At 36.7% G+C, this 18659-nt stretch overlaps 1 protein-coding gene across 2 annotated transcripts in view; it reads right to left on the bottom strand.

The window, feature by feature from the left end:
• Nucleotides 1-18659, bottom strand: part of ADK (adenosine kinase) — a 616356-nt gene that overhangs the window by 520627 nt on the left and 77070 nt on the right. For both annotated transcript variants that reach the window (XM_021006126.2, XM_021006124.2), the window contains exon 3: nt 6780-6833. In XM_021006126.2, coding sequence (XP_020861785.1) covers nt 6780-6833 — 54 coding nt within the window. The remainder of the gene's footprint in view (nt 1-6779; nt 6834-18659) is intronic.

Genomic DNA, 18659 nt, shown 5'->3' with positions numbered 1-18659 from the left:
CCACGCGTATCTTATAATAGTTTCCAAAAGAATAACTGGACCTACCCTTAGGACAACTGCATGATGTTCCCTAATACAGCTTTACTGAGTATTTTTAGGAGGCTGAAAATCTTATCTTGTTAAGTGGTCAGATGATATGAACAGGCAGTTTTTAGATGAAAAAATTAATGCTATTTATAGTCCCGTGAAAAAATGCTCTAAACAACTACTGATTAGAGAAAGGCAAATTAAAACACCCTAGAGATACCATCTTATAGCTGACATACTAGCTACTATCACAAAATGACAGATGCTGGAAAAATAGGAATCTAATGCATTGTTGGTAGAGTTGTGAACTGGTTTGACCATTCTAGAGAATAATTTATAATTCTGCCCAAAGGGCTAAAAAACTGTGTACACCCTTTGATCCAGCAATACCACTAGTTCTACATCCCAAAGATGTCCAAAAAATAAAGGAAAAGGACCCACACGTACAAAAATGTTTACAGAAGCTCTTTTTGTGGCAGCTAAGAACTAGAAATCAAAGGGATGCCCATAAATTGGGGAATGGTTAAACAAGCTGTGGTATGTGATTATAATGGAACATTATTATTCCGTAAGAAATAACAAACAGGATGATTTCAGAAAAACCTGGAAAAGACTTACATGAATTGATGCTTAGTGAAGTGAACAGAACCAGGAGAATGTTGTAAACAGCAACAGCAATGTTGTTCAGAGAAGAACCGTTCTAAGCAATACAATGATCCAAGACAATCCCAAAGGACTAATGATGAAGCATACTATCTGCCTCCAGAGAAAGAACTGATATTGATTGAATGCAGACTGAAGCATGCTATTTTTCACTTTCTTTCATTTTTTTTGAGTCATCTTATACAAAATGACTAACATGGAAATGTTTTACATAACTGCACATGTATAACCTATATCTGATTGCTTACCATCTTGTGGAGGGGGGAGGGCAAAGAAGGCGAGACACAGAGATAGAATTTGGAACTCAAAACTTTAAATAAAAGTTTTAAAATAGTAAAAAAAAAAAGACAATCTCATCTTGTGTAATGTTAAATTAGTCTTTATTTGTTTTTTTTAAGATTCAAGATATTTTGTCAAACAAAATAAAAATATTTCAAAATAAGCCAGTTATGTGGTACTTTTCCTTTTCACATATTCAAAGAAACTAAGTTCCTTAGAAAATACAGAAACATGGAAGAGACCTTTCAATACAAAATGTTACTACATTTGAGGACACAAGTTCCCAGACCCTTAAAGGAACAATCAAATAACACTGTACTCAATTCCAGCATCCCAACAAGCTGTTTAAATAAAATAAAATCAATTAACAAGTCTGTTATGTCTGAAGGAATGACATACATAAAAGAAACTAGTTAAAAACGTTCTTTGATCAGGGAAACATTTCTGATGTCATATTGTCATATGGCTTCATGCCATATAACTTCTGGCAATAGTGGAAAGGGCAGTCAGAGTACCTAAGTTCATATTCATCCGTTGCCATTATACTACCAGTAGGATGCTGGACGAGTCACCTCACTTACTTGGGCCTCAGTTTCCTTATCTCTAAGGTCCCTCCTAGCTCTAGCTCTATAGTCTATGTTCAAGTTGACAAGTATTTATTATGTTCAGTGCATTATCCCTGTTATATATTACTGACCCATGATGGCAGTTTAGTGGGATGACCAACCACTGGGATGTATACATTAAATTACTTTCCTAATAGTTGAGAGAAGTTTGGTTAACATTATCTAAATACCCTCCAATATAACTAATGAAAACACATCTGGACAGTGATTAATAGGGATATGGTATATATTGTCGTATGGCTGAGCAACAACTCTTTTCCAGAAGAAAATAAATGGGATCAAACTAACTGGCCTTGGCTCATGGCTTCAGATCAGCTAAATTTACAGCTGGTTTCAGATTCTATAGTACAAAGACATGACAGGGGCCTCACCGATCAACTACTACAAACCCCTCATTTTACAAACAAGGAAAATGAAACAACCGCCCAAGTTCATACAGGTAACATCTGGCAAGACTAGACTCATACCAAGAGAATTTGATAGATTTTAAAAGAGTTCAGAATAATATGAAATTCAGTAAAGTGTATCCAATAAGTGCACTATCTTCATCATGAAGCCTTTCTTTATCCCCTCATTGCCCTTCTCCCACACTACCTTGTTTTAACTGCTTTGAATATATATTTATATTTATCCACTTTATGTTTATGCTATATATACGTGTGTGTGTGTGTGTGTGTGTGTGTGTGTGTGTACATATATTGTTGCCTCTCCTATTAGAATGTATGCCCCTCGCTTACAGAGGTTGTTTCATTCTTATCCCCAATACCTAAGAAGACTACCTGGCACACAGTAAGCACTTAACACTTGTTGACTCACTAATTACACATATGGAAGCCAAATGAACAGCAAAAACTATGCTAAAGTCCACAAGGTAGCAACAATAATAATGTAAAAGCACTGGTTGTGAGAAAAGAGGATCTGGGTTCAAAAGCTGCCTGTATAACCTTGGACAAGTGCTCCTTGGGCCTCAGTTTCTTCATCTGTAAAATAAAAAGGTAGGAGTAGACGTCCTCTAAGCTTCCAGCTCTGGGTTTATGATCCTATTACATGAAACACGAGCAAAGTAATAAGAATCTGCAAGATCAAATGCAAGAGGTCAATAAGATGACAGAAGCCAAACAGTGCACATGGTGACTTAGAGCAAAGGCAAGGTGAAGAAGACAGACTAATACTGAATCGGAAGGACACTAAAGGATTTTCTAAAGAGTGGGCATACCCACCACAAAAATATATGCATCAAGAGAACTTGAGATCTGGCAATGAGTCCCAATGTAGTGGGACACATAAAAATGCAAAGTGGACTAGAATGTATAATAACTAGAAGAGTACTTCAGAACCATTAAATAACTCTACAATTGGTTAATTCTTTATTGAATGGTCTGTAACTAGATAGATACAGATACATAACAAAAATTAGGAGTAACTAGTATACAACCTTCAGGCTCTATTAGTATCAAAGCAATGTCAAGAGATCTAAAGAAAAGGCCCTGGGATTATAGAGAAATCCACTGTGGACCAGCTATGACTGAACACAAGTCACACACGTGAAAAAATGTGAATGAATTTCTATTTACTACTGAATGAAATACCCACCATCAATAAAATGACAGACTCATCAAAGTATCTAAATATAGGATTATATTCAGTTGAGGTTTCTTTAACATAAGAACCAAGCCCAGATGTCATTTCGGAAAGAGCAATGTTGAAAAATAAGAGCTACAAGAAAGGCAAAACAAAATTAGGATCTTTAGGACTGGAGAAGGCAAACTGGCCAACTTAATAATAATAGACTTTAAGTAACTAAAGAATTGTCCCATAAAAAACAGGCTCCTTGCTATTTTCCATCTAAAGAACAAATTTAAACTATATCTGCAAAAAAAATTTCTAACACCGAGTAGAGAACATTATTATAATAAGCTCCCAAGTAAAGTGTACCAAATTTACTTTCTGTAATTATTACAACTGAGACAGACCTTGTTTAAATTTGGCCTTTCCTAAAGGCAAATAGATAACCTTACAAGGCATCTCCAGCATATATCAAAGATTTTCTTCTTCCATCTTGGCAAAAGAATAAGCAGGCCAGAAAAGGGGGGCAGAGAGAAACATATTCTTTTTTTTTTTCTTAATTATTTTTTTCCAATTACATGGAAAACATTTTTAGCATTCAGTTTTTAAAATTTTGAGTTCCCAATTCTATTCCTCCCTCTTCTCCTCCCCTCATTGAGAAGGTAAGCAATTTGATATAGGTTACACATGTATAGTCCTGCAAAATATATTTTCATATTAGTCATGCTGTGAAAGAAAACACAACCCTTCCCCTCCAAAAAAACCAAAGTTTTTTAAAAATGCTTCACTCTGTTTTCAGACTCCATCAGTTCTTTCTCTAGAGGAGGATAGCATTTTTCATCATGAGTCCTTCGGAATTGTCTTGGATCATTGTATTGCTGAAAATAGCTAAGTCATTCATACTCGATCATCATACAGTACTGCTGTTAGTGGTACACGGTGTACACTGTTCTCCTGGTTCTGCTTACCTCACTTCACATCAGTTCACCAGGTTTCCCTGAAAGCATCCTTCTTATCACTTCTTAAAGCACGATATTATTATTCCATCAAAATCACATACTACAATTCCCCAATTGATGGACATCCCCTAAACAATTCTCTGCTATCACAAAAAGAACTGGTATAAATATTTTTGTGCAAATAGGTTCTTTTCCTTTTTTAAAAAAAACTTTTTGGGATACAAACTTAGTAGTGGTATTGCTGGGTCAAAGTATATGCATGGTTTTGTAGGCCTTTGCACTTAGTTCCAAACTGCGCTCCAGAATGGTTGGATCGGTTCACAACTCCACCAAGAGTGCTTTAGTGTGCCTATTTTCCCACATCCCCCCAACATCTGTCATTTTCCTTTTCTGTCATATTAGTCAATCTGATAGGTATGAGGTGGTACTTCAGGGCTTTTTAAATGTCTTTCTCTAATCAAAAGCAATTAGTAACATTTTTTTCATATGACTATAGATAGCTTTGATTTCATCTGAAAACTGCCTACACGTATCCTATGACCATTTATCAATATTCCAAGCCCTACGATCCTTTATTGTAGAAGCTGCTAAATCTTGTGTTATCTTGACTGTGGCTCCACAATATTTTCTCCTTGACCTGGGAACTCTGGAATTTGGCTATAATATTCCTGGGAGTTTTCATTTTGGGATCTCTTCCAAGGAGGTAATTGGTGGATTCTTTCCATTTCTATTTTATCCTCTGGTTCTGGGATATCAGGGCAGTTTTCCTTGATAATTTCTTGAAAGATGATGTCAAGGCTCTTTTTGATCATGGCTTTCAGATGGTCTTATAATTATTAAATTATATCTCTCCTGGATCTATTTTCTAGATCAGTTGTTTTCCAATGAGACATTTCACATTTTCTTCTATTCATTCTTTTGATTTTGTTTTATTGTTTCTTGATGTCTCATGAAGTCATTAGCTTCTACTTGTCCAAATCTAATTTTTAAGGAACATTTTCTTCAGTGAGCCTTTGTATCTTCTTTTCCATTTAGTCAATTCTACTTTTTAAGGAGTTCTTTTCTGCAGTGAATTTTTGAGCATCTTTTTCCATTTGGTCAATTCAGCTTTTTAAGGAGTTCTACTCTTCAGTGAATTTCTGTACAACTTTTACATTTGGCCAATTCTGCTTTTTAGGCAGTTCTTGAAATATATTCGTTCTTGCATGCTTCCCTCTCAATACAAAGGTGGGACAGGGAGAAGCAAAATAAGGATGATAAACCAATGGGATCTAGAGTTGGAATGGTCCTCTGAGATATAAACTAGTTCAATTCTCACTTCAAGGAACTAGATGGGGTTTTGTACATCAGCTACTACAAGCCGTTTATTTTTTCATTTTATAACTTCACGTCATGACTGCTGAAACTAACTTTCAGATATCAGCAAATAGCTTTAAAACTGTCAGAGAAATTTTAGAACATGATCAGTGATTCTCTTTAATAAAAGTTAAATGTAAGATCTTCAGTAAGTTGTACTGAAATTTAAAGTACTTGCTTTAAAACTGTTAATCATGATTCTTTTAAAAAATACAACAACAGTTCATTACCAACATGGAATGGATATAGTACATGGGTTCAGATCCTACCTATGCATTAGCTATATTATTCTATACAAGTCCCTTCAACTCTCTGTCTCTTAGTTTTCTCATCTGTAAAAATGCAGGGACTGGACACAATGACCTCTAAGATCCCTTCCAGCTCTAAAGCTATAATACTATGTGATCTTTGGCATTTTTTTAATTAGTAATTTCATCAGTAGACAGAACTCTTAGTGAAGAATTCCCTCTTCCAATATAGATCTGTATCTGCTCTTCAACTTAATAGTCTTAGAGACTTGCTTGGTTAATAATAAAAACAACAAAAACACTGATACAGAGTTTTACAGTTTGCAAAGTGTTTTACGATACTTTCTTATTTGATCATCACACACCCTGGAAGGAAGGTATTATTTGTTATTTCCATTTTACAAATGAGGAAACTAAGGCAGACAAAAATTAAGTAACCTGCCATAGCTAGTAAGTATATGAGGCCAAATTTGAACCTGGGTCTTTCTGACTCCAGGTTCACACTCTATCTACTATGCCACCAGCAGCAAGCAATTTGACCAGAGCTACACTTCACAGTATATGTTACAATCCAAACTTGAACACAGATCTTCTTGACTCCAAAGACAGCTCTCTATTCACTAGGCAACACTGACTCTCCACATCATCAATTCCACAGACCAGCAAATTAATTACAGGCAAAGTAAGACTGCTTCAGGAGCAGAGTAAAGAATGTGGTCGCTCAAAAAAGATCAATATTTTTAAATATGACAATTTTTCCATTTTATCTGGAAAAAGGAAATGAAATTAATGTGACAATCTACATTGTTACTCTGAATGACTAAATATGTAACTACATTCTATAGCTATTTTTCAATGTACCAGTGAGAGTAATTATTTCCAATTAAAGGTTAAATTAACTGTTTTCAGTGAATAATCTACATTCATGCCCAACAGAATTAAATCTATAGTGTTGATTACACTACATATAACTATTAAATCAGTTTGTGTGTTAAGATACCAACTACAGACAAACACAAAAGGCCAAGTGTAATAATGTTCCATCACATACTTACAGTTCTTTATGTTTCTCCTCTGCCAAAATTTGGTCATTGGGTTTTAGACCATACCTATAAAAGATATAAAAAATAAATAAATACTAGTCACAGACATGCACAAATATATTTAACAGCCTAGCCAATGAATGAGCCTTTGAATAAAAATCATAGGATTTTACAAATCTCACTGTAGGACCTAGACAAGTCAGTTATCCTCCAACCAATTTTTTAAGTCATATTTAGCTGTCCCTCGTCTAACAAAATTCCTGAGGCACACTCTACCTGACCTCTTCCACTGCTACAAGGACATACGTGAGCCTCCTTGCCTATATATCATGGACATTTTATACCAGCAGAGATTAAGGTAGGTGTTGGATACCATGAACACCAAATGACCCCCAAAAAACGGATTCTTTTTAATCCACAGGAAACACAGGACTATTACTAATGTGGGAGCCATTTCTGAATCATCTGTCTATGCACAGTCAGGCCACCAACCGGTTACAGCAAAACTTAAAATTAACACAGCACAGAACTAAAGCAATTTCAACTACTTTAAAAAGCTATTGGGGCTGAAAAATGGAAAATGGGTTTTTAAAAAAAAAATACACTGATATAGGCCTATTATCTCCCTTCACAGAGAGCCAAACTGGCTTATAGTTCTTCATGCACGAATTATGAATCTAGTCAGTCAGTCATATGAGTCAATAAACATTTCTCAAGCACCTACTATGTTCCACCTTCACGTTTCTACGTAGGTTGTCCACCAAAACTGGCACACAATCCCTCTTCACCTAGACCTCTCAGAAATTCCAGTCTTTCAAAGCTTAAATCAATTGCCACTTCTTTTAGAAGCCTATAATGATCCCCTCCTCTGACCCTAGCTACTAGTGAACATCTCCCTGGAAATTAATTTCTATATAACTTTATTTTATTTTTTATTGCAAAAAGTACTGCTATAGTTTGGGGGGTTTTTTTAGGGGGGGGATAATATTTGTTTGTATTTATAAAGTGCCTACTATGTGCCAAGCACTTTATAAATATTAACTCATCTGATCCTCACAACAATTCGTGATAGATGCTTCTACAATCCGGATTTTGCAGATGAGAAAACTGAGCAAACAGAGATTTAAGTGACTTGCCCAAGGCCACAGAACTATAAGTGTCTGAGGCCGCATTTGAACTCAGGTCTTTCTGACTCCAAGGCCAGCACTGCATTAAACAGGCCACCTACAGGAATGTTTCTTCTTTCTTTTATTTTCTTGAGGTACAAGCCTAGTAGTGGGATAAAAAATAATCAAGAGATGTTCACAATTTAATAACGTATAATTCTAAATTGTTTTCCAGAACGAGTGGACCAAGTCACAATTTGAACTGCAGTACAGGAGTACGCCCGTCTTCCCAAAGCCCTTCCAACAGTTACCATTTCCTCTTGTCATCTTCACCAACCTGACATGTATGAGGTGAAACTTCAGGTTGCTTTAATTTGCATCTCTTTTTATTAGTGATTTGGAGTACTTTTTTGATACAGCTATTGATAGCTTGCGTTTCTTCTATTCATTTTCTTTGACCACTTATCTCCAGGAAAATGGTTCTTGTTCTTCTATACATGTAGCAATTAACTCCTCACTGCCTTGTTCTGACATCTGATTTATATTTCCTCTTCACAAAAGGGGTGGGGGGTGGGGGAGGTGGAGGGGTGTAAAGCTGAATAAGCTAATTATTTTTTTAAACTTGCAAGAGGTTCCATTTTTAAAATCCCAAACATACTAATCAAATCCCTAAGCAAGTATTAAGCACCTGTGTGCTAGGCTTAATGCTAGACAATGAGGATACAAAAATGAAACTAGTTCTTGACCTCAAGGGGAGACAAGAGAAATATATTTGTGGGTATATATGTATGTACATGAATGTGTATGTGCATATATATACATATATACACATATATACACACACACACATATACACACACACACACACACACACATAAAACACATATATACGTTTTACATACATATACATAAAAATATATGAGGCAACATGACAAAGAGTTTGGAAACTGACGTTGAAACTGGGAAGACCTGTGTGACCCTGGGCATGCAAAATAACTTTTCAGTGCTCCAGGCAGCTAAGACTATAAATTGCAGAAAACAGCACCCTGCAGGCATTGGTAGAGGGAGTTTCCTCATCTGGGAGTTCACTATCCAGTCTTTATCTCTATAAAAATATATACAAGGCATCAAGATGGGATGGGGGGGAGAGAAAGAAAGATAGGGGACTAGCAACTGGGTAATCATGTAGATGATGATACTTAAACTGAGCTTTGAAGGAAACTAGGGATTCTAAGGGGTGGGCAAGGTGAGGAGGGAATGTATGAGAGAGAGCTTGTGTACAGGCATGGAGAGAAGAAAACACCACATATGACAAATTCTGAGGTAATAGAGAGTGACCAAAACTTATAATATCAAACATTGAGTGTGTAACATTATTAGCTATAAACATGATGAAGTCTTTCAGAATTTAGTGGTAACTGTGGCAATAATTACAGCACCAAATTAAAACAGATTCTTTTATGAAGTATGTAAATATCAAAGATCAAGTCAAGTGAACATAAATCCCAATGTGCTCAATCCAAAAGTACAAATTATATGAGTCTGGAGCTTAGCACTAACCACTTGTTACTCTACCCCCACTGTGACCTAGAGATAAAAGTCACTTCATCTCTCCCAATCTCAGCTGCAAAATGAGAGGTTGGAATGATGACTGCCAAGGTGTTTCATAATCTAAATTCTACAGTCCTGTGAAGGCATGAATAAATACCTAAATGGTAATGAATTATGGGGGTGGGAAAAACATATCAAGCCATAAAAACTTGCTGAAAGGAAGGTGCATATTAAAGTAATTATCACAGCATCCACCAAATCAATGGGGTCAAAGACACACTGCAGGATTTTCTTTGACCAACATGGGCACCAAGCCAGATAATGATGACTGTGGTTTTATGTGACCTTCCCTTGCCCTACCAGAGCAAATAACAACTGCTTTGTTTTCTGGGACTTCCAAGGTAGTCTATCAAAATGAAAACTTAAGTACTTTAAGTACTGAGCGCCTACTGACCACGTAGGTTTTGTCAGGAGCTGGCCACTCCAGGGAAGAGGTAACTAGGAATGAATGTGTATGTGAATTACAACAGATGAAGCTTTGCGCTCAACAACTCATTGAAAATCAACCTATCACACAGCAATGAGCTAGAGATTAGAAAGGCAAAGATAAAAATGAAACCGTGTCTTCTTTTTAGGAAATTACATTCTACAAGAAGAACAACATATAAGGTGAGAAGAGACTGTTTCATCTTTGTCTTTGTCTCTCCACTGTGTCTAGCACATAGCAGATGCTTAATGAATGCTTGCTAAACGACTGACATATAAATGTAAAGTATCTTTTGTTTTAAAACAAAGCTGACAGAAAAGGCATAGGCATCAGCAACTACCAAACCATGTGCCTACTTTCATATCTCTATCAATAACTGTTATATGAATGAGCTATGAAGTATAAAGTATACCACTTACGAAAAAATGAGAGAGGTTGGGACAGGCCTTCACTCAAACAAGTTCTGGCAGAATGAAAGAATCCAAATTAATATAGAATGCTAATGAGTTAACAAATGTAAAGCACTCTGCAAATCCTAAAGCAATGCAAGCTAATTAATGTAATATAATATAAAAAATTAAGTGTGGTACAACTTGTTTTCAAGTTCTAAGAGTTCAGAATTCTCATGGAAAGAACATAAACATCCTGAAGAGCAATCCTTCAATAATTAAGGACTGCTCCAAACTAATCATATAATCATATTAGCTGACATTTAAATTCTGCAAACTGATCTCTCAGAAGTTAATACTACAGCCAAGACTGGAATCCTAACTTCAGCATTCTTTTCATTATATTAGCCTTACTCCTAAATTTTGAAAAAAAAAAATCAATCAACAAAATTCATGTACTTATTATTCATATTTCAGACATTACACTTTATAGGAGCAGGTAGGAGTCAATCCGTGAAAAATACTCTTGTGATCCATTGAGAGTAATTAGTAAATTTATTAATCCTGGTCTTACAATTGTTTGTATTATTTAAATCGGAAGCACAAGCTCATTAGGGCTATTAAGTAGCCATAAGCAGATGGCTAAGTGTTTGAATTTCTACAATAAGATTACAAGTTTCACCAAGATTTTCAAGTGCTCCAATTTGTAATAAAGCATTAAAGTAATGAATCATCTTGACAAAAGACATATACGAAAACCTTTGTGAATTTGCTAACAATTCTAATTATCCATCTGTATTATTCCTTCTTTAACCCATATATTGCCAGTTACTCTAAGTTATTAGAATCTCACAAAACAATTACCATGTTTACTTCTAAGAAGTGCATATAACTATTAGAGAACAGTCTTCTACTATGAAATTTGGTAAATTTATAAAAATTAAAATCTAGACCTGCTAAAGTACCACAGCAATTATCATAATGCTGGGAACATAATAGGCATTTAATAAATGTCTAATTCAATTAAATAAACACTTATCAAGCACTTAGTATGTGTGGCACACTGTTCTAGGACTAAGGATACAAAGATGAAAATACTATCCCTACACTCTAATGAGTGGTTAAAGCTTAGACACAAATAATTATAACACAAATGAGAATGGGATGAACATACAGCAAAGGCTATCAGAGGGATTCATAGAAGATGTGGCTGCTACAACAGATCTTAAAGGAAGGAAAGAATTTCAACAGGAAGAGATGAGGAGGAGGGAATGGCTGTGTGAATGTGTGGAGGCAGAAACAAGACAAGATTAAGAAATGACACTAGTCTAGTTTAGATGGAATACAGAAGACACAATAGGCCGTAGAATAAAATAAAGTTGGAAAGGAAGGAAGAAGCCAGAGCGGATTAGGCCTTGAATGAAAGGATAAGGAGATTCTATTTTATTCAGTAGGCAATGGGAAACCATTACTGAAGGCTTAGGAACAGAAAAACGATGCACTGAGATCCATCCATTAGTGTGATAACTTTGGCAGCTGTAAGAAAGACGAAGTGAAAAGGGAGAGATAAGTGGCAGGAAGGAGTGAGGAGTGAGGAGATAACTGCAATAGTTCGCTTAATGGATCACAGCCTGGTCTAGGGTGGTGGCAAAAGAAATGGAAAGGAGGATAAATGGGGTAGCTCTTGACTTAATAGGGCTGTGCGACTGACTGAATCTAAGAAACATCCACTCTATGCGAAACCTTCTAGAAATACAATGAGGAAACAAAACAGCTTCTGGCCTCAAAGCTTACACTACACAGCAGGCATACAACACAAGCACAGATAATTAAAAACAAAACACACACCCAGCAGGATAGGGATAGGGACAGGACATGGACCTGTGACTGCTGACTGGGAGGAAACTCCCTTTACCAGTATAGATGGGCACCTTCTATGCAATCTTAGTTGCCTAAAGCACTGAGAAGTTAAGTGATCTGCCTAGTGTCACACAGGCAGCAGGTGTCAGTGGCAGGACTTGAACTCAGGTCTTCCTGGCTTTAAGGACAGCTCTGTAGAAAATGTGCCACAAAGTCGCTCACTTCCCACAAGAGGCAAAGAAGAGGAAGCAGAACACTGCAGGGAACCGCCTACAGAAGGAAAGAGGGAAGCAGAAGCTGGCACGCTGGGTTTGAGAAGAGCAAGTAGGCAGTTACGGCTGGACTGCAGAGTGTCTAAGGTGGAATAATGTGAAATTTGCTCTGGAAAGATGGGCTAGGGCCAGATTTTAATCACCAAAGGAGTGTTTACTTTCATCCTAGAGGGAATAGTGAATCACTATAAATTAAGTAGGAAAGTATCATGGTTGGCTTGTGCCTTAGGAATGTTAAATGACAGCTCATCCAGGCAAAAAACAACAAGGGCCAAAACTACAGTGGTAGCCTTGTGAGTAGAAAGAAAGCAACAGATAAGAGATATGGTGGGGAGGTAGCCCTATGAAGACACAACCAATGACGGAGTATGACAGGTGAAGGAAAGGTAAAAGTCAAGGATGACTCCAAGGTTGTGAACCTTGGTTACTATGAGTACAATGCCCTTGGCAGAAATAGGAAAATTAAAGACAGAGGGAGATAATATATTCACTTTTGGTCATGTTGAGCTTGAAATGTTCATGAGATATCCAGGTACAAACGTTCAGTAATTAGGCTATCAATGGAGGCTGGATCTCAGGAGGGAAATGAAGTCTGGGAATATACAAATTTAGAAGTCATGTTAAGATAAGTGAACCCATGAGAACAAATGAAATCAACTAGAGAGATAATAGAGAGATACTGGGAGGCAATCCAGAACAGAGGCCTGATATAAACCCACATTTAGCAGATGGGACATGGATGAAAAGCTGCCTTTCAAACAGGTAAGAGGAAAACCAAGACAGAGCAGTGTTATAAATGCCCAGGAAGAAGAGAATAAAATTTAAGAGGAGGAAGTAGTCAACAGTATCAAATGGTCAACCTCAGTAGAAGTCAATAAAGATGAGGACTGAGAAAAGGCCACTGGATTTAGCAATGTAGTCAATTATTGGTAATCTTGGAGAGTTCAGGTGGATGACAGAATCAGAAGCCAGATTTCAAGGGTTTGAGCAACAAAAAGGAGTTGTCAGTATAGAAAATGAGAGCAAATTTGTAGCTTTTTCTACAAATTCTACTATGAAAGAGAGAAGAAATATAGGACAATAGATTAGGAGATAGCAGTTAAGTGAAGGTTTTTGTTGGGTTTTTTAAGCTAGGGGAGATCTAGGCATATTTATAAGCAACAGGGAAGGAGTCAATGTATACCTTAGATTAAATATGAGGGAATAGCAGAATTCTGATGGAAATGCTGAGTGGACATTTAGAAACAGGAGTCTAGAGCTAAAAGGAAAGACAGGATAGAGATACACATTTAGGAAGGGGTATCTCTGCAAAGGGGAGAGATTATCTACATAGAAGAGAGCCAAAAAAAGTCTTTCAGGACAACTGATAGGAGGCAGATGGAAGAAGAGCCAAGGAAGAACATTTTAGCAAAGAGGAGAATAAAGAGATTATAAGGTTAGAGAATCCAATGGGAAAGTGAGTTTCCAAAAGAGGAACAATTCAACAGACAAATGCAGCAGAAAGTCAAGGAAGATATCCACAATTTACAAATAGGAAACTAAGGCTCAGAGATATAAGCCTCAAGATATACTTTTTAAAATAGTACAAATACTATATATATACATACCCCCCCCACACACACACACACACATCCCAAAGGGTATGCCTGGAAGATTTGTGATTCATTATTTCCAAAAATTGGTGATACCCCAACACTTAGTAACCTACTTAGTAGTCAAATATCAATTGGAAGAATGATTAAAACAAAAATTAAATGGGAAAGAAAAAAAGATTTTCAGTTCAAAGATCAGCACAAAGCTAAAATTCCTACATTTCAAATATCTCAAAATAAAAACAGACCACGGACTCTTTCTACCCTAACATATTTACAAAATCCAGGCCTTTTCTGTTTGTGAAGACAGATAACTTATCTTTTCTGACCCCAACCTTAGACTGTTCCAACAAAGGCTGGTTGCTTCATTCTTTTTGTTCTTCAGTACCCACCTTTTTTTTTTCCTTTCAAGTAAATGAAGTCTCACTGGCACCTCCCTAGATCTGTCATCTTAGCCCTATTTGTACTTCCATTAATTCAGAATAAAACCCATCCACCTATTCTCATCCAGTGCAATTCTTATTCATGTTTTTTATGAAAACATCCAAAGAACTCTTACATGTCTCCCTATGCTTCCTTTTAATATGCTGGGGATACAGGTGCAATATTTGGGCTCTCTGTTATCCTTCATACAGCTGGCACCAAGAAATGAATCAGCAGTATGGCAAAAAGCAGTGCCAACTCCATTCACAGTGCCAACTCCATTCACTATTGAACCATGTAATTCTGCCATCATCATGGGAGTAAGGTTATAGCATGTAAAGGAGGATTTAAGGAAGAGAAAGAATAAACCCTAATGCCAGCTATTACGTAGCTTTGTAATAGTTCCAGTTGCTTATAGAAACTCAAGTTCAGATAAATTTTCAAAATAAAAGCAGACCATGGACTCATTTTCAGATTCAGAAAGAATATAAAGTTACATTATAAAGATTTCTTAAAAATATCGCTAGAGGGAGCAGCTAGCAGTGGCCCTGGAGTCAGGAGGAGCTGAGTTCAAATCCGGACTCAGACACTTGACACTTACTAGCTGTGTGACCCTGAGCAAGTCACTGAACCCCAATGCCTAGCCAAAAAAAAAAAAAATACATACATATACATATACATACATACACACACATACACACACACATATATTTTCCTAGAAAGTCACAACCCTTGGAAAGGGGGAAAGGTAATAGGATACTGTATATGTCTTCCTCTAGGGATTTTGTGTACTTCTGTAGCTGAGCAGGGTACCTCCCCATGCGCTGGAGGTAAGCCTCCCTAACACAGCCTAGATTACATTTCTGATTCATCAACTGCTTGAGACTTTCCTCCCCCTCCCTACCCCCCCCACTTCTGGGCATATTCTAGTTCTAATTATAATAAAGTTTATATATGACTAGACCACATCCTGCTCTAGTCATTCCTGTCTTTGATGATGTCTTTCCAACCATTTCTAGTATGCAAATCATCAATAATAAGACATTACTCTACCTACTTACATCCATCATGCAAAAGTATAAAGAACTTTAGGTCACTTGAAATTTTGGTTTTTCTGAGATCATGGTGTTCAATGATTTGCAGCCATATAACATATTAACTGGCCAATTAGGCAGTTTATAAAGTGATGAAATAATCCACATTCACTCATTTTAAACAAATTCTAGTCTTAAACCTTACAGGAACCCAATTGCCAAATTCCATTTTGACACAACCTTAAAGAATATTTTCCTTTCTAAATAAACTTACACATATATGTACATATATATGAACTTTCATTCATAAGAGCAATTAACAACTGGTTATTAACTCATCTATAATTTAATATCTTAGAAAGTTGCCTTGGGCCACTGAGAAATTACATGACTTGTCCATGGTCCCACAGCCAGCATGTAATGGAGATAAGACTCGATCCAAGGTCTTCCTAATTCCAAGGAGGGCTCTTACCATGTTATGCTTCTCCTGTGTCAAAAATACTAACATTAAATAATGGACGTTAAAACTTATAATAATTCCTATGACAAAATAAGGTAGCAGAAACTAACGAAAGGTATTGCTCTTATCAAAGGTTACTCTTTCACACAGTTACACTTAGAAGAGAAAACAATCGCATTAAATCAAAGTTTCTGTTTTTAAGGACAGTCTTATTTCTGGCATAGCCTCTAAGTGCTACCAGTCTCTTAGTTACTATATTTTTTTCTCCACAAAGTATCTGAGTCTTTTGCTTTTGATGATGGTTTTCCTTGCCCTTTGTCTCATGTTTGTTTTTCAATTTTGCCAGCCCTCTTTAAGTTTTTCCCAATCAGCGTCAAAATACATCAGATTCCACCCTAGACACCCTCCTTCCTTTCATGCTTGCCATGACCCTTTAGAATTAGAGAGCCACTCAAGATTTAAAGCATCTAACGATCAGCCAATTTCTATATCAAAAAGGGGAAAGGAAGGGAAAGGGGAGTTACAAAGCAATGTTTATATTTTAAAATAACACCTTGCTCTATGAGTAGTATAATGGAACATCATAAGCTTCTTTTTAGGAAATTATTTGCCTGCCTATGAGCAAAATGATCTCATTAGAGAGAATGTACTGGTAAGTGATGCCATTCACATGATGTAAGTAATTCATTTCCAGGAAAAAATGTATTTCACTTTCCTCAGATCATTAGATGAACCCCAACATAACAAAACTTTACCCACCATAGCTAAAAATCATTTAAATTCAGGCTTAGTACAGAATGTAATTTCAATTAGCTTCCCTAAGTGTACAATCCTTGATTTTCCCCTAGTGAATACAGGGAGTCATCAAGGTCTACCTACCAGACCAGTGCTAGGATGGGTAGTAAAGCTGCTACAGGTTCCTTTAGCAGGCCCCAGCAGTTTTTGCCCCAACAACACGATAGGTCTACCCCAGAGGCACTTAGTGCAACCAAAGCACCTAAATCTCTCAATTGGTAACATACAATACTTCCAATACAGCTTAGCTACTCTATATCATTAGATATAGATCTATATCATTATACCCTATCCACTGGGTCAGTAGCAAATAGTCAACTATCTGAAAAACCTGAGTCACACAGAAGTAATAAACCTTCTTAAAATCTATAAACTTACAAAAGTGTACTCCTCTCCCTACAGCTCTTTCTCTCTACCCCACCTCAGCTCATTAATCCAAGTGGTCAGTGGTAGAGAATTTCAATATTTTTTCTTGTGGTCTAAACCATTCTTATATTAGTTTTTTCAGAGTTCTTCTGAGCCCAAGCAAAGTGGCTTACAGAAGTTGGGAAGAAGTCAGAAGGAAAGTATGGATGCCAATCTATGATTTTTTTCTACTCAGGCTACCATTTATGGTTTCACTTTTTCCCTTTACTTCATTTTCCTTTCTGTGATTGCCAAAGATTCATGGCACTGGTGACCAGATACAGTGACTAGTGGTTGGAAAAGATTCAGCAAGAGATGGTAGGGAAGTACCTGTTATTTTAAAAAAAATCATCAAAGCTCCTTTTCTTTTCCTATTGTAAAAATTGATTAAAAGTTATCCCTCACTATGGCCTACGGAACTATGTTGTTTTAAACCTGCTTTCAATTTGATTTTAGAATACTGATAGGAATAGTCTGTATTTAATCCTCTACTGAACAAACTTTGGTAGAAACACCATTAATAAGTGAAATTACATAATTACTATGCCACAGATGGAATGCCATAGTGGACCATGTAAGTAACTGATCAACTGTTAGGCAGAGAAGTATAAAGACCAAAGGCAGAGTAATTACAAGGATAACACATTTTTGTGTCCTTTTCCCTGTCAACAATCAATCAACAAAAACTTAGGTGAAGAGGTACAAAAGACCCTGTCGTACCCACTACTCAGTACAATAATGCAAAGGAAACAACTAACTGACTTGTACTCAACAGCTACTATTTTCATCAGCTACTGCTTTGAAGAATTTATTCCTTTTCTGGTCAGCAATGAGGATTTTCAAGGTGCACGTTAACTTAACCCTTGCAGATCATATTGGGTACCTTCTGACAGTGGGGTTTTGGCCAAGAAAATGGCTGGCTCAGAAATACTGCCAAAGCAATGAACTAATAAACAAAAATTAGAAGTGGACAATCACTAAACAATGTTGAAACCAAGAAAATCTTTTCCACATCCCAGAGGAAAACGTCTACCTAAACTAACTTAAAAATCATATAAGCTCTTACAAACAGCTTGGGTCTCTTTCAAAGACTTTGGCTCTCATTGAAATCCCTTCATTTTTATTTTTCAAAGCAGAAACTAGTCTTGGCAATCTTCATGGAAACAAAAGAAGATGCTCCACAACAAACTGCCTTGGATTCTGGAGGCAAATACTCTGTGCTCAGTGGACCTGCTGTATCATGGCATTCCTCTCCCACTGTGGAACCCGTCCAGCTCCAGGCAATCAACCAACCTCTTATAATTCAGGCTCTCCTTGTTTTCTACCCTTATTAAACAAGTAAATTCCTGCATCTCCCAAATTCTAATAAAGGGACTGGCTAATTTATTTATGTCTCCTAGGAACTAAACTAACTTCCTGACAGTTTTGGAAGCATAAATAACTACCAGAAACTGCCTAGCTCCCCCCTATTTGGGTGATGTTTAGACAAGGCACACAACTAAAGAGGGGGAGAATCAG

The sequence above is a fragment of the Phascolarctos cinereus genome, unplaced genomic scaffold (assembly GCF_003287225.1).
Source record: "Phascolarctos cinereus isolate Bilbo 61053 unplaced genomic scaffold, phaCin_HiC Scaffold_3;HRSCAF=262, whole genome shotgun sequence".
Taxonomy (NCBI): domain Eukaryota; kingdom Metazoa; phylum Chordata; class Mammalia; order Diprotodontia; family Phascolarctidae; genus Phascolarctos; species Phascolarctos cinereus.
This window is presented reverse-complemented; position numbering and strand designations above follow the sequence as displayed.